The 26,935-nt window shown below is 36.2% G+C and overlaps 3 protein-coding genes across 3 annotated transcripts; 1 reads left to right on the forward strand and 2 right to left on the reverse strand.

Moving 5' to 3' along the window:
- Positions 1 to 430: 430 nt before the first annotated feature.
- LOC136766791 (protein YIPF5) lies at positions 431 to 5,812 on the reverse strand. The gene is made up of 6 exons (XM_066720608.1): positions 5,729 to 5,812; positions 4,577 to 4,690; positions 3,920 to 4,077; positions 3,424 to 3,569; positions 2,388 to 2,569; positions 431 to 1,009 (listed from the first exon to the last, which is right to left on the reverse strand). Exons 2-6 carry the CDS (start codon positions 4,687 to 4,689, stop codon positions 847 to 849), a joined length of 762 nt encoding a protein of 253 aa, XP_066576705.1. The 5' UTR covers position 4,690; positions 5,729 to 5,812; the 3' UTR covers positions 431 to 846.
- Positions 5,813 to 6,757: 945 nt separating this feature from the next.
- Positions 6,758 to 11,146, forward strand: gnpda2 (glucosamine-6-phosphate deaminase 2). The gene is made up of 7 exons (XM_066720610.1): positions 6,758 to 6,840; positions 7,527 to 7,680; positions 8,016 to 8,117; positions 8,485 to 8,667; positions 9,153 to 9,337; positions 9,533 to 9,707; positions 9,947 to 11,146. Exons 2-7 carry the CDS (start codon positions 7,557 to 7,559, stop codon positions 10,009 to 10,011), a joined length of 834 nt encoding a protein of 277 aa, XP_066576707.1. The 5' UTR covers positions 6,758 to 6,840; positions 7,527 to 7,556; the 3' UTR covers positions 10,012 to 11,146.
- A 1,627-nt stretch (positions 11,147 to 12,773) lies between these two features.
- Positions 12,774 to 21,375, reverse strand: guf1 (GTP binding elongation factor GUF1). The gene is made up of 17 exons (XM_066720609.1): positions 20,929 to 21,375; positions 19,618 to 19,729; positions 19,057 to 19,205; positions 18,410 to 18,490; positions 17,865 to 17,942; positions 17,398 to 17,481; positions 17,233 to 17,297; positions 16,798 to 17,001; positions 16,467 to 16,606; positions 16,237 to 16,360; positions 15,962 to 16,094; positions 15,660 to 15,803; positions 15,103 to 15,236; positions 14,036 to 14,137; positions 13,539 to 13,658; positions 13,321 to 13,357; positions 12,774 to 13,215 (listed from the first exon to the last, which is right to left on the reverse strand). Exons 1-17 carry the CDS (start codon positions 21,103 to 21,105, stop codon positions 13,081 to 13,083), a joined length of 2,019 nt encoding a protein of 672 aa, XP_066576706.1. The 5' UTR covers positions 21,106 to 21,375; the 3' UTR covers positions 12,774 to 13,080.
- Positions 21,376 to 26,935: the final 5,560 nt, after the last annotated feature.

Genomic DNA, 26,935 nt, shown 5'->3' on the forward strand with positions numbered 1-26,935 from the left:
AGAACATTAAGTTAAATAATAAAAAATGTAATTAGCAACTAATTAGATTTTTTCCTCCGTCATTATATTCCGATGCATATTTGGGAACGTTAATGAAATTTGCAAGATTCTCGTTTTTTGGGCTGCAATGCTATCATGCTGAAATCACATTCTGCAGAGTCAATTGTCTGACTAAACAAGACTTATCACCTCCTAGTTTGCTGTGTGTGCAGCAGCTCCAGATTATAATCATATATAGATAGGCAGGGAATGAATGTGGACCATTAGGGGCTATGATAACCTCACTGAAGACTCTGCAGCTTTCATATAAGCGATTAAACAATCTGAATGTATTTTTTCTTCAAGTGACTGCATTTCTGGGTGTTATAATCTCTGCTGCAATATTCATCAGCCATACAAATATTTTAAAAGTATTTCTCTTTACATTAAATTATGTGTGAATATTTTTTTTATTTTAGTTTCAAACATGTCTGTATTAAACAAAGTTATTCATGTTAAAGCTTACTTTTGCCCTTTAATAATTTATAATTATTGCTCCACATATTTCTTACATTTTACAAAACAGGTCCGAGGTGAAAAAAAACAAAAACATTCTAATTGCAAAGCATATGAAAAAAATATAATTTATACTATACAAGTATGCAATCATCTTTTGCAATGTAAAAACAATACATTAATTCATATCCATATCATTGTAAATCTATGTGGATTCAATTCTGATTACACAATCACTATACTATAAAATATGTTAGTAATTTACAAGTTAAAATTTTCATTTGAAATCTGATTCTTTTTTGGTTGTTGTTACCATTTTGTTAATGTTGTCCCCCCAAACAGAGAGAGAGTTCAGAAGACAGTCAGAAGAGCGAAGACTCCATAGAGTAAAGCACAGGGATAAGCGATCAGTAACTGTTGGTCATTCATTGCCAGGGTGGAGATGAATATTTTTGAAGCCGACAAACTGCACCAACCAATGATCACAAGAGCCAAAATAATCCCAAGAATTCCTCTGAAAAAAATAAATAAATTGAGTCAAGCAAACAATTAGACATAGTATGCTTGTGAACAAACACAGCAATAGGGAGAAAATCATTGGGGGCGATTGTAGTCATTTTGCACCACACTGACATAGTCTGTATGAGTCAGAGACAGTAACGCTAAGGGCTGGGACACTGCAGAGACGATTACAGATTTGTATGCTACTCGACAGGAACTATGTCCTCTAGGAGATACCAAGTTAAACCAAAGTAACATTTTACACATTGTGCTTTATTGTGGGTAACAGTAACCCATAATCCTTTCATCCAATTAATAATTCATTTTTTTTATGTTAGTGCACTTAGGTCTTTATTGTAAATAGTTAGATGTAATATAACAGACTAGATATATAAAATACAAACTTTAAAAAAGTGGAGCCCCTTTATTACATATGATTTTATTACAACAAAATATTTTTTCCCCATGGTGAAAGTTTTATTTTTTAGGGGGATATTTCCAGGTAGTATACTGTAAGCATAAAGCTAAGTGTCAAAGAAATTACAAGTTAATACATAACTCTCTTTTATTGCCAAAAAGATTACTGTCATTTCTGCAGTTCTTTGTTGCAGCAATCCACAGAGGATCCACAAAAACCTGACACCATTATTTCTGTAATGTAAGAGGCTTGGGCTGTATTAAATTAAACTGCATATGAAATTGAAGGCCCTTTACGTTTATATTGACCTACTGAGGAGAAAGGGAGAAAGACTGACCAAATAACATGATTATAAATCCTCCCACTTCTTTGTTATTAGTCTCACTTGAGTATTTCAGGCATTGTGCAATCTCTGCAACTGATACCTGAATAGACTTGCATCATAAACTATCTCAGCATTACTGTTTATACATATTTACACATGGAAAGTAATTTATTCTAGTAGTCTAAAAAACATTGTTTTGCCTAGTTCTGCAAATCACAAATGTGTGCCTTCCACATAAAGTGCAACAACCGTAGAAAGTAGTAAACACGTTTGCTTTTATTGGTTTGTTTTTAAGCAATTGCTGCCACAGTCAAGAGAATTTGAGTGCTGATTTATACATTCTCATACCAATTTAATATCAAATTGTGGCTAGCTTACAGCACAGTGTCACTAAGTTTGTGTAAGTCTTTAACCAGGCAGAAATGTATGAACACACATGCACAATGAGTAAGGTATCTATTTTGGAATTCACATCTCTCTAATAATGCAATAATATATATATATATATATATATATATATATATATATATATATATAATACCACATGAACAAGAATTCCATAAAATATTTCCCAAATTAAAATACACACCACCAGAGGAGAGTAAGAGTATTAAATGGCATGATATAATTTAGGCTGATAATACTCACTGCAATGAGAAGAACACAGCCAAACTGGACAGGCTGACCATCGGAAGAAGGCAGTAACCCAGGACACTGGCCACACAGCCATAGGAGACTTCAGTCACACTCATCAAGTTCAACAGTGCGTACATCCCCAGGCATCCCATGGCACTGATGCCATACACGTACCCAAAGTGAGCTTTACCCGCCTGTACACGTGCAGAGGCAAAGAGAATCCAAGGCATTAATAATTGCTATTTTCATAAATACATTTAATCTCACGGTAGTGCACAAAAAAAATGGAAACACCAGGGCACACGGGCCATACAACATATATGCAAAGTGTGTACCTGTCCATGTATGCACATATGTACCACTACCTGTATATAATAATAATAATAATAATAATAATAATTCTAATATTTATAATAATAATAATAATAAATAAATAAACACACAAATAGATGCTTACAGACAAGGTTGTCTATAATTCAGATATTGTAATAGCACATTTGTCTTTGTTTTTTAAATTGCCCTCCAAGGTAATGATCAAATATGCTGTCACAGTAAAAAGGCAGCTGATGAGAAGAAACCCACCACTGCACTATCATACATCCTTGCATTATAATTAAAACAATGCAGTACTTCCCTGATACAGTAGAAACACAATCCATACTAGATTTTGCAGCACAATGAAAGGAGGTCTGTAAGGTCTAAGTCAAGTAACAGCATCAAATAGTTTATTTCCTGTCCAATTAAGTATTTATGTGTCAGTGTTTTCAAGTTGACCAACCAATTAGTTAAGTTACAGTTTTGGAGGGCTATGGAATAATAATTTGTGGGACATGGAGGCTTCTCTCATCCTTCCATTTAGATTGTTGTTTGATTAAACATATATTACATTACAGTAAGGTCACTTGAACAGAAATCAAATGCATATGTACTTTTTGATTGTGAATTGTGAGTCATGCCAATTGTATCACCATACCATCATTTAACATCATTCAAACCACCAATCTGAATATACCAACATGTCAACGTCAAAAAGTCAGAGTAAACCCACCAGTAACAAAGTCGCTCCAAGTGCTACGCAAAAAACCATTGGTCCAGTGAGATCGGTCTCATTCATGATGCTGCCATCTGCTGGCTTGAATGGGTTCAAAACTGTTAATGTCTTCTGCCAGATGTGGTCAAAGTTTATACCTAGTTCTAAAGGGAAAGCAAAATTAAGTTTAGAAACACGGTGCAAATGCCATGACCTGTCTGATGAACAGCAGCAGGACCTGCAACAACAATCTTTCAGAGATCTTCCAAATGTTACAAGCTGCACTACATTTAAGATTGCTTTAATTAGCACATCATCTGGACTTTTACTTTGAATAATTGAATACAGTGTATTTCAGCTGTTTCAAGTATATATATATAATATGGCTAAAGGGCTCCCAAGGGTTCAAAGTGTTGCAATCACATTGAGGATGCTCTTTGTAAGCACAAGGAGTGGTACAGTTAAAAAGAAACCGCTGCTATTTCACAGAAGGAACTACCGTAAGATCTTTTACCTTCTAGTAATGGAGGTTCTTCTTCATAAGTGTCAGTTCCCGTGTACGCTGAACCCACTGGCCTTGTGGGGTGTAATACTTGGCCAGTATAAGATTGTTCAGAGTGCATAAACCCCCCAGGAGGAGTAAATATTCTTGGTGTGGGAGTACCGCAATCGCTGCATGGATGTATCAGAAACCAAACCAGACACACACACACACACAGAAAATTCACTTGAACAGTTCTTCATTACACACTGCATTTTCTCAGGTTACAGTAAACAATCAATATCTTATACACCTTCTTTCCATCTGCTGTGACTTCTTTCCTACATTTGCCAATACAATCATCACTATTTGTTCAGATTGCTGTCATTGCAAGGGTGTATTCATATGCCACCCAGTTCTGAAATTCTAATAATTCTATGAAAAACAATCGTTACTTTTACTTAAATGTGGTATGGCTGGACCTAATGTCTGTTGAGAATCCCAATCACAAAAACAAACAACAATGCTTAACTAAAATTGTATTATCAATTTGGGAATAATACATTACACAGGAGTCATAGCTCTTGAATAAACAGGACAAGACTGTCACTGTTATGCACTAATCTGAAAAAGAATTACGTTAAAATTATACAACTAAACTGATGACCTAAAGTGATTTTGATTTCTTACACGTGTTGAAATTGTTGGCTTGAGGCATCATAGCGGTAGTTATCTTGTCCCTGTTCGTCAATGTTAAAACCTGATTGGTAAAAGTCTTGATCAAACTGTTGGAAGTCACCCATTCTGGAGGAAGAGTAATTAACAGGATTATATAAATTCAACATGGGATTCCTTGGGGATTAATTCCAGTATGATTAAACCAAAATTGTCTTCATAAGAACCCACCTTCTGTATCAAAAAATGTCCAAGAATTCCAATTTAAAAATTGATTAAAGGCTCATTCTCTCAATTGACTTTGTGACTATATTTATTTGGAACACTTAAAAAAAAACAGTTTTATTTTGAAAGTTATTTATATATTTTGCATATGTGCGTGACCTATTACATGTTTTGGTTTAAAGTTCAGATTATTAGCAAGGACCATTGCAGCAAAAATGCTGACAGCAACAGTTAGGACAGCACTGGGAGAGCTTCAGATATTTACATTTTTAAAAGTGAAACTGTTATTTTGGTGATCTTCTGGAGCTACCCAAATATGCAATTCAAACATGCATTCACAAAACTTAGGCAATATAGGCTTGTTTAAGCCAAGATGAATATCAGAAAACTTTAAATTCATGTTTGGGCTCGCAGAGGTTAGAAATAAAAACATCCAAGTAAAATGTTTACGTTCTTGGTTAGTGGGATCATTGTACAAAACAAGAAGATACAAACCTAATACTGCTATATTAAAATGTTATGCTTGGGCAACTCTTCTGGTTACTGTGAATCTGAAATTAATTATTGTCATAGTTGTGTTTTTGTTTTATTTTTCACAAGTAATGAATCACTCACATAAAGCAAATGTAAGTCCCCTATTTCTATTCACATACTCATGAATACCAATTATATAAAACAATGCAGAATGAAAGCATTTTACATTGTATGCAATTATATTACAGCTATTTCTTGCCCAGCGTGTCCTAATGACCTTTCTTTGCACTTCAATAACTTTAAGCAAAGCCATTTTTAACATTCAGATCTAAGCAATTACTTTCAGACAGCAAATCCCTTGCGTAAAAATAGGCTTTCTAATGTTTATATTTTCCATAAATACAGCAAAGACTGCTCAAAGTAATCACTGAATGGAAGTAACAATAAGAATATCAATTGGATTCATACCTTGATAGGAATGTTGGGGCACAGTATTGTATTTTGTTCAGTTCAAGTGAAGAGTGTTCAGCTACAGGGCTCTGTTTAGGCAGCGAGAAGATGGTCTATTAATAGAGTTCTATATTTGTACTGAGAACGTCAATAGCCATTTTAACTCTACATTAGATGTCAACAGATCTAGTGTCCAAGGAAGCTTGTTGTGTGTCCTGTTAAAAAAATATATAATTATTTCAATATACTCAAATAATGGATTGCACACAAGGCAGTGTAGATATTGTATTCCATTTGCTTGCTTTCTTTAGAATCAGATTTTTAAAACCAACCCAGAATAGATTAAGACAAAATTAAGACATACTTTTCTTGTTTAAACAAGTGCAAAGCATGCTCACCATATATAAAGCTAAGCCTCTTTCAAGACAAAGGCTCATCAGTGCAGGCACTTCTCCAGGGTGCCATGACACAAGCAGAAGAAAATGTCTTTCCCCTGGATACAACACCAGTGTATCACAGCTTAGTCCCCCAGCTACAGGCCCAGGCTCCAAAGGCATATTGTAGCTGTTTTTATGTAATTAAATTGAATTATGGAACTTAAACAACAACAACAACAACAACAAAAAACACATGCATTTTTAATCCCTATATTTTAAGTGGCCAATATCTTACATGTGCTGTTTACATTACATTAACAAATGATATACAACCCCACTTCTGAACAGACAATCCTCATTTAACAAGCAAATTAAATTAACCAACAGCTGAACAGTATTACTTATTTGGTCAGGAATAGCCCATAAAACATGGGGGTAGTGCATTAATTTTCAACAACATAAATACAATTATAAATGTGGGTTACTGCAAATAAATACACATAAAAATGATATGAGAGAAGAAGTAGGACTATTGGCTAATATACATATACGATATGCATTCATTAATAAAATACTATAATGTGTTATTAAACTACTTTCTCATAGGCGCAATTCAATTTTAAGACCTCCTTCCTCAGCCAATGAGGTTGAAGTATCAGTTCACGTGAGGGAGCGCGCATGTGATCTGAGTCACATGACCAGGGTTCACTGAGGCCGCAGAGGAGGCAGCAGCAGCAGCAACAACAGCGAGACGTGAGTAAAGGCACCCTTCAGTGTTGTATATAATAAATATGCAGTGTGTGTTATTTATTATAATATATATATATATATATATATATATATATATATATATATATATATATATATATATATATATATATGTAATGCTGTCTTATGCAACATGTCACCACATCCAGCATAATGTTTCATTGATTCTCGTTAGGATTTCATTTCAATAAGCTTATGCATTAGGATGATTCTCGATCTAAAACATATAAACATATATTAATATTAGATTCAGCTTTTTATGAAAATACGTCTTTTTAGGCTAGTGTATCCTTTCGTTTTGGGTTTTTGCCCTCTTGCTTTGTTGAAGTCTGGTTTAGCACTGGGAGGCCATTCTTTGCAAAGCTTTCCCAGTTTAAACTTACTGACACCATTTGAAGTGACGTTGAAATACTTGACCAACATTAAACACGTATGCAAGAGTAACGTGTGTTGTATCTATAACATCTATAACAAGGCCAGAGCAGTGTAGCTGGGTGAAGTCGTGATAGATCCTGGTGCATTGCTTGGACTTAAGCCCAACTGAAGCAGCTCTCTGCAGATTAAAGTGCATATCAGCCTAATAAACCCATCCAAAATATCCCTTTAATTGGCTTTAATTTGCCATTGCTTATATGCATCTTCTTTAACATATATGACATTTTCTTTTGCAGTTATTTAAGCCTACTGTCAGAAGGAACGCAATGAGACTAGTAATCCTGGAGGACTATGATTTGGCCAGTGAATGGGCTGCCAAATACATTCGCAACTGCATTATCCAGTTTAGACCTGGTCCACAGAAATACTTCACATTGGGATTGCCCACAGGTAAGCCATTGCACACCTATTAACACGATAAACAGTTTGTAACCACGAATGAAGAAATGATAACATTTTAAAATGTGACATTTTAAAATAGTAAATTCTCCTTTAAGGGTTCAAGTTGTGATCCCTGAATGATGATGATCTATAGGAATAGTTTACACTCCATTATTTGTCGGCTACATGTTGTATGCTAAGTATTTATTTTTCTTTATATAATTTATTTAAATTTAGATTATTGTAAATCATATTCTAATATACCTGGTGATCTCTTGTTTATGTGCATATCAGTATAATATGATCAAGCGTAACTGTCTTATTTCTGTTTTCTTTCTTTATAGGAAGTACGCCATTGGGCTGCTACAAAAAGTTAATTGAATACCACAAGAGTGGGGATATCTCTTTTAAATATGTGAAAACCTTCAATATGGACGAATATGTTGGTGAGCTGCTTTCTTTCACACGAGAGACATCTGTTTGTTTTCCAAGAAGAAAGAAAGAAAGAAAGGGAAAAAAAAAACGTTTCCTTGTCAGCAGTTTTACAGGAAGGGCATCTGAGTCACTACAGGTTAAAGTTGTGAAAAACAGTTTAGTTTTGCTTACGTGGCAGCTTTTTGTAAGCATAGAATGAGCTGGAAGGCTTTCCTCAGGATATACACCAGGACTGTGGAAATCCTTTTACCACTGCATCATAAAATCAGCTTGTGGTTAAATAATTAAGTTACTTTTTTCTCTTTCTTCAAATAGTTTTTATTTGAATGTGAAATATCTTGCTTTAGTGAGGGTGACTGAATCCATCTCTTGCGACAGGACTTCCGAGAGACCACCCGGAAAGTTACCACTCTTACATGTGGAACAATTTCTTCAAACACATCGATATCGATCCTGCCAACGCTCACATACTCAATGGCAATGCGGTCAACTTGCAAGCTGAATGTGAGGCGTTTGAAAAAAGCATTGCTGAAGCAGGTGGAATTGAGCTGTTTGTTGGAGGTTAGATTGTATTACTTTATAGTATGACCGTGTGAAAATTATCTATAAAGTATGTAACTTTAATCCTAAATTAATTTGTCCACTTAAATAATGGTCACCTCTATATTTTATATATCAAATTTGATTGCACACTTTATCTTCTTCTGCAGTTCAATTAGTATTATTAATTCAGCCCCTTGTTGGGTGTTAATTAGAGAGTGGATGCGACTCTTCAGTTTAGTCTGTGTCACTAAAATCAAGGTAAAAATATTCCTTACCACAAGTCATGTGGAATCGATTTCTGAATGCTTAAAACCTAAGGGACAAACAAACAAAATTAATTAAGGGATGTATTCAATTATGGAATCTAGATTAATCATGGCGGATTGAATGAAAGACAGTGGCTACAATCAAAGTGAATTCATTATCAGGGAAGAGATGGATAGAGTTTAATTTATTTCTCTGATCCTGCAATAAAGTAACCTTCTCTCCTTTCCTTTTTCAAGGCATCGGTCCTGATGGACACATTGCTTTCAATGAGCCGGGGTCCAGTCTGGTCTCGAGGACCAGGGTGAAGACTTTAGCTAAGGACACGATCGTAGCCAATGCGAGGTTCTTCGGGAATGACCTGTCTAAAGTCCCTACCATGGCTTTAACAGTTGGAGTTGGGACGGTGATGGACGCTAAAGAGGTAGCCATTTTATTTGTATTCTTAATTCTCTCTCTTTCATTGTGGGTTCAGTTTTCATTACAGATTATTAAACTGTCCACCAGTGCAACACGTCACATTTAATGCATTGTTTGTCCACTTTGTAGCTTGAAGAGAGAGAATGACAACATTTGATTTAATAAACTCATGTTTTTATTCTTTTTCTTTATGAAATAGGTCTTGATTTTAATCACAGGGGCCCACAAGGCTTTTGCTTTATACAAGGCGATTGAAGAAGGCGTCAATCACATGTGGACCGTGTCAGCCTTCCAGCAGCACCCCCGGACTATCTTTGTCTGTGATGAAGATGCCACTCTAGAGCTGAGAGTGAAAACGGTGAAGTACTTTAAAGGTGAGTCGGATATTTGCATAGGGTAGGATTCCCTCATTCTTCTCCCATTCTTCTATTTCAGTTCATTCTTGATATCCAAGTTATTCTTCTAACTCGTTACACATTAGAATGGTTTTAGTGAACAGTCCAAATATAGTGATTTTTTTTTTTGTGTATATAGAGTGAAAAGTTTCTCATGCATGAAACACGATGTCTCGATTAACATGAGTGATTCATGTCAGAACATATTCCTTTTAAAGGGTTAATGCATGTACACAATAGACTTGTGGATCCCGTGCACAGTATGAAGAACTACAAAAACTGAAGATGGATGTTGCACCTGATGAGCAAGGACGAGAAAAACGAGAAATGCGTTGAACAACCTGTGCAGAAACGTAATGGGACATCATTTGTGTGGGCTACACCAACTACTTGTACTGTAAATTAACTGTTTAAAGGGGTCCTTTTGGTTTTTATGAGGTGGAAAATGCATTAATAAGGACTGCTGGATTGCAGAGCCTCTGGAGGTCTTCATTTATTAGCTCTTTGCACCAATGTGCGATGTCCACTACTTATTGTGTTCATCGCACAAAGCACAGAAATCTGACAGCTGGCCTTGTTTTTTTCTTTGTCAAATAAGTATTTTGAAATGTGTCTTTGGTGAAACATCACAGACGTCAACTGTTACATACCTTACTGCAGTTCCTTATTTTGTACATATACCCTTATTTGTATTCTGAAATGCTAAAATGATCGTAAACCATTCACAGGTGAGGTATTGCACCTCATGTTTGTCAGCCTCAATGTAGATATTCAACAGGTACCTTCACAGTGAAAACTGTTACATACTGAGCTGGAAACTGGTTACAGGAGTCGAGTAAGACTATTTGTTGTCTCCGATAATCACTCCTTTAAATATGGTCTCTGCTGTTAAATATGAACCCGATGCAGCGGGATGCAGTTCTTCAAGCGGGTCTTGCCCTTGTACTGTACTCTTAAGATTCACTCCTTGGCTGGTTTACTTATAAACTATGAGCCACACGATGTTATTTTTTATTATTTTTTTACTACACAAATCACATCTGATTTTTATTTTCTGAGCATGCATCTTTTTTTTTTTTACCTTTTATAAGCGCACTTGTCTGTACTTTAAAACAGATTCTCTCTTGCCAAAAGCAATGTTTATAGTGAGTATTGTTGGGATATTGAATAGTAATGCAATTCTATTTCAAAAGTATGCATTTTTTATTGAACCTACAAAGGCTGATGATGTTTTGAAAAACCCTCACACTAAAATACTTTTCTTGAAATTGTATGCACTTAGTTAATAAAGAACTATCTTGTCAATGTTGCTTTTATGTTTTCTTTAATATATATCTATAACCAATGTTCTCTGGAACCATGTCATATGTTGTATTTCAATTTATTTATCCACTCTCATAATAAAAAGTTAAATCAAATGATGAAATTGTGAAGTGTTTAGTTTATTTTGATAATTGAGAAGTTTCTTTAATTCCCACTGGAGTGAGTGTTTAAATTAGGTTGTCATATTAGCAAAAACAAGTGGAGTCGTCTTTAACTGCATTGAAATGTGATGGGATGAACTTGACAGGACTTTACTAAATTACAAAGGGCAAATGTCAACAAGGTTACTTTAATTTCCTTTTGAGAAATATTTTTTTCATATAAATCAATCAGTAGTTTATACTTAATTTTGCATACCTCATTTTACTTTTAAATATCAAATGCACACCAGGTTCTTTTTCATGTTTCCTATTTAGATGATTGTTTGCCGTGTGCACAGGTTTTATCTTTACATACTGAATGTAAGCTTGGTCTAGTGAACTGAGCTGCTTAGAGATGGAATTGATTTTCATCAGTAAGGCTTCATGAATAATAGAAGCTACTGAATCCAATAAAGAATATATTTTCTTACAACAGGGGGGGGGGGGTCTTAATAAAAGTATGGAGTTCTAATAGTAAAGGACAAATTGATTCTATTCTTGAAAGAATCTTTTAATTTTCATTAAAAGACTAATTTATCACTTGTATCGCTGAATATTCTGTTCTCAAGTCTATTACACTAGTATTGCAACAACCTACAGCAATGCAGAACCCAGGAGATGCTTTTGGTTGTCTGAAAGTAATAGCATGAGATTCTTCGGTTTAGTTGAAACAACGCTGCTGCCAAGTCTGCCTTGCAGCTTATATGAGGCCAACCAATTAAGTTGAGCCCGGGAGTGACATGTTCTTAATGGATGATGTTTAAAAATGTCCTGCACTAAATAAGGTCCTGTTGTTTTTTAGGCACCTTTAGGTTCAGGTTGTTAGAAGTTGCAGCTGCATCTAATCCTCCAACTGACGCAACAGCTGGTCTGCATTCAATGATTCTCTCATGACTTGTCATTCCAGATCCTGCCTTATTATTTTGTCCTTGTTCTAGATTCTAGAACATAAACATCCTACTATTTATATGTTTAACATGGTCTCTAAGGTGCACTTGGCTGTAACAGACTCTGCCCAATGTAGTGTTAGTCTTCTTTGTGTGGCATTACAATGATTTCAGTTCTGGATAATATTCAATCCAGCCCGTTGTGTAAAATAAAAGGTGTGGCAAATAAGTTTGACTACATAATTATCACTCTCTGATTGTGATTAATACAAAGTAAACAACCGTAGACATGTTTACTTCAATACCCCAGTATCTTAAGCATAGAATGGATTGCTTAGTGGCATCATTATAAAGCCTTCAACAAACAAATGTCAGTAACACAAAAGTATGTTGTGACATATGTCAAGGTAAGTTTCGTAAAGCCAGGAGTATTTTGTAACACAATAAATTAGATCTGAGGGGAAATGGAAACAAGAAGGTGAGACTCCCAAATGAGTTCTAAAGAGATTGCATAACAACAAGAATGGGTATTTATAGAGGAGAAATTGGGCTGACCTTCCTATCGGCAGGAAGCATAGATCTTGATGTGTTTTTCATTCGGTAGTGTTTGCCCTTGCAAATCAAATCTGCCATGCATGAGGAACCACAGTGAATAAACTATTATCATAATGTAAAAGAAAAAGATATGCGCCCTGGTCCGTACAAGTAACAATTTATACATCTACAGCTGTATATTTACAAACACAAGAGAATTAAATTATGAGAATAGTTTGATGTTTGCATTTTCTCCCCACAGAATGCATACACATCTTTTTGCCACACAACGTTATTCAATATGAAACTGGGATAACATTCCTTGGGAGGTTTAATTTTTTTAAACTACATAAAACCTTTTTCAAATTATTCACATCAAATGATTTCTTTTATGGTATTTTTTCATCTCTCGCACTTCAATTATATGAAACGTCTCGCTGAGAAAAATAAACTTGTTACATATAGTTTCTATCTGTCATTTCGCTTTAAAACATTAATGAATGCATCCTTTGGTACTTCAATGTTCCCGATTCTTCTCATCTTCTTTTTGCCTTCTGCTTGCTTTTTCAAGAGTTTCATTTTACGGGTTATATCACCTCCATACTGAAAAGGGAGGGGGAGAAAAATTAGGCCAAGGTACAAAATCACTTTCATTTTCAAAAGAACAGTCCATCGTAACTGAAAACATATATTAAATTGAATACATACACATTTTGCCAGCACATTCTTCCGGTAGGCTTTTATCCTGAAAAAAATAGGTGAAGTTAATTACAATTTAAACACGAAAGATCAAAATGTGAGCAACAATGTAAGGACAGAAGATGACAAGATGACTTTTAAAACGAGGTACACAACAACATACAGCCGAGCATTACATCTAAAAGTAAATCCATGAACACTTCACCCTCAATAATGAATGTACTTACGTCTCCCTGGCAATCACTTTGCTGCCAATCGCTGCCTGGATAGCGATTTCAAAAAGCTGCCTGGGTATCGAGTCTTGGAGTCGTTCACACATGGCTTTGCCCACCGCGTATGCTTTGTCTCTGAAGACACAATAAATCCAGAGCTTTTACATTATCCATTTAACATGTTTCATACATGCAATGACATGTTACATCAAATACAAATGAAATATTTGACATGGGGGCCTACTATGCAGAATCATGTCCTGCGATCATCTTTGTTTTATATGCTGTATGTTCTTAGTGTTGATTAAGTTACACAAAACAGTCAAAACAATGGTCTGTACTGCAGATCGATATATTTAAAAACAGTAGTGCACTCTTACCAGCTGCTCATACAGCTAATGACATAAATAAAACATGTATCCAATCCTGACAAATAACATATATATATCCATGCCTAAAGCAAATCACAGAGAGTTAACAGCAGCCAGGGCCGTATGGCGGAAAATACGCACTTGTGAGCAATAGTGGTAAGTTCCTCCACAGGCTTCCCATTTAACAAGAAGTCCAGCTTTATTAAGGCTGCTGATTGGTACCCGGCATCTTCATAGTCAAAGCTAAACAGAAGACAAAACAAAACAGATAAACACCTCAGCTGAAAGAATAACGAGGAACAGGTATAGTAAAGCTAAAAATATGCTTCCATTTCTATTTAAGATAGCGGATATAAAACAACCTTCATTAGTGTATACTGTCATCCGAAACTGTGAAGAATAAAAGCTATTTTGATAGGCGTGTTCTCCACTGAAATCTGACTTTCCTAAATATCCCACAAGAAATTAAAAGCTTCTCCATTACTTGTCAATTTGGCCAATTTTTTTTATAGCTCTAAAATAGATTTGCTCAGTGATTTCTTGTCACCAGATCCTAGACAAATGTGATCGCCTTTGTTCTTGACTCTTTTGACACCATTGATTACGATTTATTTTGGGACCGTCTCCGAGACCCTGCTATCCTGTGACGGATAGCAAACCAAATGGGCTGCTCAGTCCCGTTTCACAAAGCGGAGGACGTTTTGACCAATTACAGAAAAACAACTGTCTAGGACTGTCCTCTTGAGACCTGCTTCAAGATATTAGATGTTTAATATTTATATTTTTCCCAGAGGAAATTCAATTCAGTTATCGGAGGATGACTTTTGCTTTCATGCAAGTGTCTCTCAAAAATCGATCTAAAATTATGTAATCGAAGAATTATCATGATGAACAGGTAGGACTAAGTGTACGTGAGATAGTGTGTGTGGGGGGGGTGTAGTTATACATATGTAGATCTTGTATTATTTATTCTTTTAGTTTAATTTGCACATAAACAGAGATTCACATGCAAGTATATGAATTTGTTTGGATGTTCCTGTTCTAAACAGTATAAAAGTTGATATATAATTGTATTTGCTACTTAAATAGTTACAACTATTAAATAATTAAGTGGGAAATACATATTTTTACATGGAGAACAATTCAATTAAATAGAAGTTCATTATGTTGGTCAGCAGGTCTCTAGAAGCAAACGTCTGCGGTCCTACCTGGCATATCCAGAAGAGAGGGACTTTAGGTTGTCATAGAAGTCAATCACGATTTCATTGAGAGGAAAGAGATATTTCAGCATAACTCGGTGCTCGTCAATGTAAATTGTGTTTTTCTGCACAGCTCTACGATTCTGTAAGATCAAATAAATAATTATAAACATGAATCAGTCTGTGATTCTATTAAGTTCATTCCAAAGGTGTTCCAAGCTGATACATATGAATTCACACAGTATTTAACCCAAAGAATAACATATAGTGTTTTGGAAATCATACACAAACTGTTTTGGTAAGATTAATTTCTAATAATACCTACACCTGCTATACTGTTTGTACTCAGGTTGTATTCCTGCATGAGATTCTGTTCTGTCACTCATCAGTCACCATTTCCCACTGCATGCAAACCAACACGTAACTTAATGTATCATTTATACTGCAATTGCACCTTCACTTATAAGAGCGTACGCACTGCACAACACATTCTTCTCTCTGAACGAAGACATTTGAGGTTTTCAGTGTTATTAGATCAAGGCAAGATGAAACATATACAAGCATACCAGACACAAAGTCATAATCTTGCCGACGTAGTCATCAGGGGTAATTATAGTCCCACAAACCATGGGCTCCAAATACTCAGAAACTTGGGACTTGTCAGGAAACTGAGCTGGGTTGACAATGGTAATCTCTTCTGCACCATATTCCTGCAAATACAACAATCATCATGAGCTACCCAAACTGTGTCTGGTGTTTTAAAGGGGATTCTTCATAGTTTATACAAATACTGCTTAAAATATATACATTCAATCGTGAAGTCGATAAATGGTTTGTTAGATTGAATCGAAAACATCACCGCACAAACCTTTATGAGTTTAGCCGATGACAGCACCGCCTTGTACGGAACCGTTGGGGCCGTTACGATGACACTGGCATTGTACTCCTGCTCCAACCGCTGGTTAAACACTTCCATGTGGAGAAGACCCAGGAATCCCAGCCTGGACAGACAACACGCAGGACACAATTTCCATTCCATTAGGAGTGTATTTAAAGGTCCTCTCCTTTGAAAATGTCCTTGTATACAGGGACAGAGATGGTATAAAACGAGTGGGGGATGCGGACTTCCTCGGCCGGGCTCACCTCCAGCCGGCGCCCAGGGCGGGGCTGCTGTCCCGGTGCACCGTCACACTGGAGTCGTTCAGGGTCAGCTTCTCCACGGCACTGCGCAGGCTGCTGTAGTCCGACTGGTCCACCGGGTACATCCCTACAGACACCAACCGAGCCCCAACATGAGAGCGGTGCTTGCGAAACACTCTTACTCAATTAGAAAACAAACTATTGACTCAAATAGTGATAGTCTTTAGAGGTACCAGCAAAAACCATTGGCTTGGCCGGTTTAAATCCTGGTAGGGGTTCAACGGGATGTTTGTGCAAGAACAGAGTGTCTCCGATCTGAGCCTCCTTCACTTCCTTCATGCCGGCGATTACATAGCCCACCTGCCCCGCATACCTGAAGAGCAATGATATCGGTCAGGTAGGATGTGAAAAAGTGTCGTCTTTCAAACACTGACTTTATTGAAACAACCAATTGTTGACTTCATTAACATACGGAGATTCAACATCACGTAAAAATCCCAAAATATAAATAAACGATTGTTGAATTATCATCACTTCCAACAGTGAGGACTCTGAATGTCTTACAGCTTCTCTGTCGGGTGTTCTTCAGGCCGGAGGAGTCCAAGCTCGTTGACTTCATATGCTTTCCCCAAGTGTGCTGAAACAATGCGGTCTCCTTTACGCACCTGCCCTCCGAACAGGGCGATATTGGCGATGACGCCTCTATAGTGGTCAAAATTGGAGTCAAACACCAGAGCCCTAAATGGGTCCTTCACACTAAATGTTGGCCTAAACACACACAAACACAAAAGAAAAGCAGACATTAAACATAAACATTCATAATTCACATGCTGGAACAAGTACAGCGTTCACATATTGACCTACTATTTAGCACACATAGAAAAGATGATCACAATTGATTAATTCATCTCAAAATGTATCGCCAGAATTAGTACAAGACATATCCTTTCACCATGCTTCTACAAAAGTGTAGGAAAATCCTGGAAAGAGTCGACTTACGGTGGGATTCTCTTCACCACCTCCTTGAGAACTTGATCAACATTTGTCCCCAGTTTGGCAGATATCTGAAATCAAGAAAGAATGACAAAATGAATTTGAGGACAGGGAGGATTCAATTCAGACTAGAATTAAACATAATTAAATATAAAATAAGGTTTTTTATACCTTTATACAGTCTTCTTTCGGAATATCAAATACTTTTTCAATCTGCCTCTCGACTCTCTCGGGGTCTGCATTTTTCAAATCAATCTAAAACAAGCCAAGAAGGAAAAAATGAGACTCACATTACAATCATACCCATAATATCACTTTTTAAAACCATGCCACCTGATCGAAATATACCAGAGCACCCCGGGAAAGAACGAGGATGAACCATGTCAAACTGAAAGATGGAAAGTCTATTCCTGCCGTATTGTGAGGAAAAGACGGACCCCCAAACACTATAAAACAACTGAATGTTTTTGTGGGTAGGGTGGATGACATCTGATGTCCTTATTCATTTGTTTTTCACACTTGTTCATCAGATCTGGCAAATGACTGACCATTTTAAACTGTTCATATTATAACCGAGTGGTACGGTTTACTGATTTTGTAGTCACTGGTCCTTTGTAATGATCAGTAATCACTGTTACCTTGTTTATCACTGGAATGATGGTCAGCTGGGCTTCAAAGGCCAGAAAAAAGTTAGCCACCGTCTGTGCCTGAATCCCCTTGAAAACAGGACCAACAGATTTCATCACTTGATCTTCTACGCCGGGCATATAGAAGAATCATGTTTACTACATCCTTCATGAGCTACATGCACACACAGACACATACAGCACACAATTATATGTCAATGCACGTTTCATGGAATATTAACACTGCAGAGTTGACATGAGGACATTATGATTTTATGATCTCAGCTTCATCACATGTATGAAGAGTCTGTGCTCAACACTGATTACAGTATTTATAAATGTGTAAAATGCTCCCCCTTGCAGAATATATGTCAGCTTCACGATTGGCACAAGGATTGGAAAAACATGAATGCTAAACTCCAGAATATAAAAAGGAAAGAACAAAAATAGGGATATTGACATATGAGGAAATCCCAGTAATCAGTTTCTAAATTTCTTTCAATTCCTCATAAGACCTTTAAGTGATGTTATTAAAAGCAGACACACAAGGGAAATACCTGATTCGCATCCACTACTAGGAGAACACCTTGACAAGCCGAAATTGACCTGGAAACCTCATAGCTAAAATCAACGTGGCCCTAAACAAACAAGAACAAAATACAATTACAATAGCTCTCAAAAGGGATTGAACAACTCATTATGACCTGACAATTTAATTTGCAAAAGCTAAAATGCTTATGAATTACAGCAGACATATGCCACGAAACCTTATTGTACTCTATTGGGGGGAAAAAATGAAAAATAATATAAAAAGGGAAGTTTTCTCACATTTTGTATGAATGCCAACACTGTGCATGCCATAAAGAATTAAACTAGTCCTGGGTAACAAACAATTTTGGCTTAACCAAATGGTTACAATCTTTTTTCCCCATTGTCTTAAGATTTCCTGATTAACACTGCAATAGTGTATCAGGAGATTAATACACAGACATGGTATGATTTCCATTGATATAACTTATTAAATAAGGAATAATTTATAACACTATTAAACCAAGACTGTTGATTAATAGGCTTCTGTCAAGTATAATGTTAGATATCAGTTATTGTAACGGGGTAAACCAAATAAATTAAGTGTTAAGACATTACAAATGTGTAGTAATGCATGTAATGTATTGTAATAACACGCTGAAGCTTTAAAACTCACAGGTGTATCTATAAGATTGAGCAGATAGGTTTGTCCTTCATGAGAGTAGAACAGGGAGGCGGTCTGTGCTTTCACTGTGATCCCTCTCTCTCGCTCCACCTGCAGCTTGTCCAGCACTTGCTTATTGCCTCCTGATTTAGCAATTGCTCCTATGAAATAACAGATTCAACAATTATGGGATTAATCAAATGTGTGAAACAAGCAACAATAATCACAACACATTCAGGGAATCAAGTAACTACCGAATAACAGTCTGTCTTAATATTCAGAACATTTGAGAATATACACCACTACCCTCCTATTTGAGAATTGTCTTAAAAACTTGTGCCATTGGATATGTCAGAGAAGTACTGTTTTTCTCTTACAAAGACAGTCATTTCTTTATTCCCTGAGATAAACACAGGAACACGCAAACTTTGTAGGTTTTACAAATGATTGCTTCTGTTCCAAAGACTTGTAAATTACATTTTACACCACAATTACAGTAAAACTGTGACTCAACATCATATCTGCACAGAGTCTGAGATTTGTAATATAGTAAAGCTAATACAGATACAGTACCTGTTAATTCCAGAAGTCTATCTGCGAGGGTACTTTTCCCATGATCAATATGGGCAATAATACTGAAATTTCTTATGTTTTCCACAGGAAATTTAGACATGTCAATAGCATCCTGTAAAACAAACACAATAGACACATGTCACAAAATGTATTATTATTATATTTATTAGCACATACCCTTAACCTTACACCGATCAGCCATAACATTATGACCACCTGCCTAATATTGTGTAGGTCCCCCTTTTGCCGCCAAAACAGCCCTGACCCGTCGAGGCATGGACTCCACTAGACCTCTGAAGGTGTGCTGTGGTATCTGGCACCAAGACGTTAGCAGCAGATCCTTTAAGTCCTGTAAGTTGCGAGGTGGGGCCTCCATGGATCGGACTTGTTTGTCCAGCACATCCCACAGATGCTCGACTGGATTGAGATCTGGAGAATTTGGAGGCCAAGTCAACACTATGAACTTGTGAACAGACCAGGCCACCTTCTTCCATTGCTCCGTGGTCCAGTTCTGATGCTCATGTGCCCATTGTAGGCGCTTTCGGCAGTGGACAGGGGTCAGCATGGGCACCCTGACTGGTCTGCGGCTACGCAGCCCCATACGCAACAAACTGCGATGCACTGTGTGTTCTGACACCTTTCTATCAGAACCAGCATTCACTTTTTCAGCAATTTGAGCTACAGTAGCTCGTCTGTTGGATCGGACCACAAGGGCCAGCCTTCGCTCCCCACGTGCATCAATGAGCCTTGGCTGCCCATGACCCTGTCGCCGGTTCAGCGCTTTTCCTTCTTTGTACCACTTTTGATAGGTACTGACCACTGCAGACCGGGATCACCCCACAAGAGCTGCAGTTTTGGAGATGCTCTGACCCAGTCGTCTAGCCATCACAATTTGGCCCTTGTCAAAGTCGCTCAGATCCTTACGCTGCCCATTTTTCCTGCTTCTAACACATCAACTTTGAGGACAAAATGTTCACTTGCTGCCTAATATATCCCACCCACTGACAGGTGCCATGATAACGAGATTATCAGTGTTACTCACTTCACCTGTCAGTGGTCATAATGTTATGGCTGATCGGTGTAACTTACAATTGTTACAATATTTTGCATCATTTTTACATTATTTCCTACTGCTGAGTCTATACTGGAGCCATCCAGGTACAGTACCTTTGCTCAAGGGTACAACAACAGTGCCCCCCACCTGGGACTGCACCCACGACCCTTGGCTCCAGCGTCGTACTTGTATTACTTCCCCTGTTTCTCACTTTACGTTTCACAACACGTCTACATTTGTACAAAATGTTCAGGTACCTTTTGGCTTTGGGAACTGATCCGCTTGCAGCAGTACAGGCTGACAGAGGGCACATGTCTCATCCAGCGGTGTCGCACCACAGTGCAGGCGCTGTAGCCTTGTTTTCTTCGTATTACTTTTAATATCCTGACATCCAGAAGGCGTCTGACAGCAGAGTTCACTACGCAGAGCTGCATTGTGGTCGACTACTGAGTCTGGGACCTGAGCACTGCAGTCACTGTAGCTGCTGTGTTCAGTATTAGCTGTACTGTATGGCAATCGGATAATGGAGACAATACAATGCAATACAATGTCATAATGCCGGGTATTTCGAAAGGGTAAGACGGTTTCATGTCAATATATCAATATAAATAAAACTGTCTGTGTAAAAGTATTATTTTAAGCCTCTGTTCTTCACAGACAAGTGGAGCAATACCAGTTCATGGGCGCCGCCATTTTAGGTTATAGGTCATAGTTTGTAACACGGAATCAAAATAAAAGATCGTTTACTAATTTAAGAAATGAATACAATACTACACAGTGGATTGTAATATACTTTACAGCTGATGAAACAATTCTGTCAATTTAAATATGTTTTGAATATGGTTATATGCTGGCGCCGGGCATCATGGGAAATGTAGTTTTACCAATATATTGAATAATTAATACCTCGAAACATTTTGCGTGTTTCTACGTGGCTACGAGATCCAACACCTTCATTTTCGAATCTGCAAAGACATTGTAAAATATAGGAAACAATCTAAATACTGAGAAATGCTGGTTCTGACATTACTTCTATACAAGTACTAGGCATGCTGGTTTATTTAATAATAATAATAATAATAATAATAATAATAATAATAATAGCTATATACATATTTTATTAGATACATACAAAATGTTGTATACATAACTATCCAGTTTAAGAAAAATATCACATGGTAAAACATTTAAATGCATAGGCTATATCCACATGCTTTAAGTTTAACAACACTAAAATAAAAAATCGTATTAGCATGTCACTGCTCTAGCAGCAGTTCAAAAGAGACCTTGGTCCTTAACTGGTTAAACAGCTGATTGTTCTTCTACCTTGAGTGTTTTTTCTGAACATTTTGTTTGCAGTGTGAGCTGATTTGCTGTGTCACTGCCCTTAGGGAAAGCACAGTAGGTGATCCACCAGAATGCATCTGTTTTATACAAGTCCTGCCATGTTTGCAAACCTTCAATACAGGCAAAGAGTTTATGCATGCCCTGCGGCATCATGCAACCTTATCAAGTTAAGTATGAAAAAATGAAAAGCTGGTGTTTTTTTATTGACCTTGCAATACCCCTCCCATTTGCATTAATCTGTCTGGTTTGCACTTCAACTTTGAGAGTATTTTCTTTACATAGATGCTGTGACATTAGGATTGAAAATGACTGCTATTGTAACAACACAATTATTAGTAGAAGCAAAGTATGAAACAAAAGTCAATTCTACCTGCAATAGGGGTGAAAAAACAATCTAAGAACTGTAAATAACAACTTTACATTACCATTGTCCTGATACATAACCTTTTATTTACATAACAATTTGACACATTTCAAAAACTGACCACACAGTCTTCATACTTTTTTTTCTCTGTTCTGATATGATTAATTGTATGCTTGGTCCCATTTCAAGTTTATTCAGTCCAGTTGGAACATAAGGAATTATATAGTCCTCCAAAACAAATGTAGTGTGGAAATCAATTAAGGACAACAAGTATAAATTCTTTAGAAAGATGTTTGTGTTGTTGTTGACCCAGAACAGACCTGTCATAAATTCTAAGAGGTGAAAGAGTGTACTCTTGTGGTTAGTCTCAGTATAACATATAATGATATAACATCCTAGATGTGTGATAAATAATTAAATGAGATGGCTCATCACACACGCACACACACTCACAGACAGACAGACACTCACTTTCTTTTTTATCTAGAGAAACATCATTAATATGAATATTAAAAAAGAATGACCAGCATAGAGCTCAAAACCTCAATTAATTCAGATGGACAGCCAGGGCAATGTCATTGATAGCACAGAAACTGGGGGGATTTAATATGCTGGGGAGTTTCTATTCAGTTTAACATTTTTAGATGTGCATCAAGTAGATTTGAAGTGTAAGAATATATTCTGCAGTCTATATTTAATTATTTTTGGTACATTTCTTAATATATTACAATATATTTAGGCTACACTTTGTACCCCAGCTATTTTCTTCTGTTTTTAAGTAATATACAGTACATGCCACAGTTACAGATTCATTGTAGCTTGAATTTTCTTGATGTATCTGGTTTTATAAATGGGTGACATTCCTTGATACATTTTAGCATATACAATTTGAAGTAGAGTAAGTATTTTATATAACGTTGCTGATTCTATTATTGTCCTCTGATGCTGCACAGTAATTAAAAAGTGGCTTTGTCACTCTGATGATGCATTGTTTTTTTAATACATTAAGGAGCCAAGCTTAAACTCAATTTATTTTTAGCATTGTGTGTGTGTGTGTGTGTGTGTGTGTGTGCGTGTGTGTGTGTGTGTGTGTGTGTGTGTGTGTCTATACCGTAATTACATTTCCACTTCCATTCCACTGCTTGGAGATTGCCCTTTTTATTCTACAGTGAAAGGGCATTCATTGTACAAAGATTTAGTTGTTCTTCAAGTTGAACTTGTTTAAAATTATTTAAATGAAGATAAATGATGCCTTTCAAGATGATATCCTGTGCTGCCACACATTATTTCTCTTTGTATCAATAAGCTGACACTGCATTATATAATGGGTCATTTCTTTTACCAAGGAACACAATAATGATAAAGGATTAAACATGTTCAAGGGCTCATTCCATCAGTTTGAATAAAGATACTGAGCAATACTCTTGTATTTGGTGTTAACTAACAAATGTTTAAATTAAGATTTTGAAAAATGGTATGACACCCATTATTAAGAACATTATGAAGTAATGCAGTTATCAATAAGAGTAGTGAAACTAATTAATCTGTTGAAGTGTAAACATTAACAATAATTCAGTCACCTATGCTTATGATTTGGCCATACTTTTTTCTTTCTCTATGATCCCTAATGATTAATCACTGGATATATGAATTATGTCCTTATTGTCCCTGTGGACAAACTGTAGGGATACTTCTCTCTCCATAGTCAATTTAATACATGGAAATGGGAAATAAATTGGAAATTTGCTTACAATTGCCAAGAGCATAAATGTGTGAGTTATTTTGTATAAATATACTGTAGAATACATTTATTTTCACATTACAGTGATCTCAGTAACTTTAGCAGTGACAAAATGCATTCTTTATTGGTACTCATTTCAAAACTCAATTGATGAAGCTGGGCTTTTACATTGTTGAAATCCTTCAGTGGGTTCATGATTGTACAAAGATTTGGTTATTTTTCTCCTCAATATCATGTCTGAAAGGAAAACATCAATCACATTATTACAGCATACTATATGTCAAATGTCAAACAGTGTTTAAAAAAATCTCAGTAATTCTAGATACAAGGATGATGCTCTCATTTCATTCCCCTTCCTTCAATGTTTATGTTTTCTATTGCTATTCATTTTGTGGTACAATGTTGGTGAATTATTGGATTTAACACATTCAACATGTAAGGTAGCATTTCCATAAAGGTAAATATGCACAGTATGTGTTTTGATAACCTGTAAAAATATAACCCTGCTGCAAAAGGGGGAAATTGTTTTCTTGCTGAAGATTAATCAATTATAGCAGAATGTAAATCAAATTACCTCAAGACTGTAGTTCTTTTAAAATCCACATGGTGTCTCTCTTGACTAAGCTTTGTGAACAGATACATTTCCATTAAATTTTAATTGGAAGAACCCTGGACAATACTAAACTTACCTCTCATGAAATATTGTATTTCTATAGTTATATGCCAGCATTATATATGTTTAATATGACATAATTGTTAACTGTGTTTTACCTGCATTGTCTTTAAAACAATTGTTAAAGCTTATATTAAGTCGCCTTGGATAAGGGCGTCTGCCAAGAAATAATAATAATAATAATAATAATAATAATAATAATAATAATAATAATAATAATAATAATAAAAGAGTTGCAAAGCCAGTGTTTTTAAGTGCCTTAAGACCAGCATTATGGACAGATACAAGAGGATATATAAAAAAGTGCAGTACTTATATGGAGAGATGCAATATTAGAGACTGTAAACGGTGCTTTCTGTCTTTGTTGTCTGTCTACAGCTGTTTACGCTGTTAAACCCCCTAAACAAGATTTCCCAACATAATCAAAATAACAGTTTTATTTTCCTGCCTTCCCCTTCACTGCTAGTGGTAGGTAGTGGCCCTGATGAGTCAGACTGGATTACTGTTTTTGTTTCAGCTCATAAGCACACAGCCCAGAGTAGTGCAGTAGGTTACACACTCCAGAGACTCACCATAAATCACCTACCATCAAACTGTTACAAAGCTCACGAACCACAAATCATTATATCTGTGGTTCTCTTCATTAGCATATTTTCTCTTAGTACATAGCATGACAAAATGTTTACTTTGTGAATTGTCACTTTATGTGAATTACGGTTTCATCATACATCGGCCACATGATGTGTATACCTTGAACGTCTACTTTTCTCAATGGAAACAATAATGTCCAAAAACATATTTGCTGTTAGTTATCTGCCAAGTTAGATTCATGTTTATCTTTATGGAGATTCCATGCAATGGTGAACATTCATATAAAAATCACAAAGTGCCTAATTGCTTTGGCCAGTGATCTATTTTGATGCAATAAAGTGAATGTCATACCATAAATGTTCATGGTTTTACTTTGTGGCCCATTATTCAATAGGAAAGCAGTAAACCATAATTCAAAATGCCTTGGAAACATTAGACAGCAAAATACAATATTTAATGGATGCACATAAGTATATTGTAGTGATCTGGCACTGTTATGTGAAATATTGATTTTGGGTTATTAAGGACAAGATAGTCAACACCTAACATTTGCCTAATGTGTTTAATCAACAAAATGTAGATGTCTGAATTAAGTAAGTGAGCAAACATGCCTTGAGAAACATCCTGACAATCTTATAAAAAATACTTTAAGACCACCTACATGTGAAGTTTTGGATGATGGACTACTACATATGTACACTCTTAAAATCCCTATATTTCACCTGGTCACCCATGTTGCAAACTGTCTCCAAAGACATAGAAGATTATTCCAGTAATAGTTTAACTAATATTCACTTTTGGAGAAAACTATCCATTGATTTTGGTATTTCCAAGTTGCCGTTTGTACTGTAGGATAAACATCTAAATAACATACTATGCTTGCTGGTTGTTGTTCTTTTTATTCATGATCCCAGATATACTGTGGACACTTGTATCCACTTGCCTCTGGCTACACAGGTCATAATAATATTCTGTGCTGGATCAACCCAGGACAAAATGCATTGGAGATCTTGCCCTTATATTTAATTAGGCCAAACTGGCTTTGTCTAAATGTAGTGTAAGGCAGAAATTAGAGGGCACTAAGTCCCCCATATAATTGATCATAGTGAATGGAAATATTATTTATTGCAAAATGTTATCCTTTAGCAAACAATTAAAAACACTGTACCTCTTCTTTAATTAATACACATCTATTATACATTAAATTGATCAAATCAGCAGTGTTCTGTCCTACTACACTCACTGTCCCAAACATACATCAATTGCCCAATGTACTCCGGCATATTCGTTACTCAGAAGAAGAAACAACCTGGATTTCAGCTTAAAGGTGCAAACAGTACAGATTAAAATGTTTTCAAAATCATTTAACAAATTATTTTGTCACATAGGTACAAAAATAACACAAATCAGCCCAGGGCACATAAAGGAATAGCTTAATGCAAATCCATGTCAAAACAGAGTACAGTGGTTTGGTGTGCTTTTTTTCTGTTTTGTGGACCTCAGGGAGAAATCTGCAGTGTTTTGCTTTCAGTGGCTGACAAGTGTTAG

The sequence above is a fragment of the Amia ocellicauda genome, chromosome 13, assembly GCF_036373705.1.
Source record: "Amia ocellicauda isolate fAmiCal2 chromosome 13, fAmiCal2.hap1, whole genome shotgun sequence".
NCBI classification, from domain to species: domain Eukaryota; kingdom Metazoa; phylum Chordata; class Actinopteri; order Amiiformes; family Amiidae; genus Amia; species Amia ocellicauda.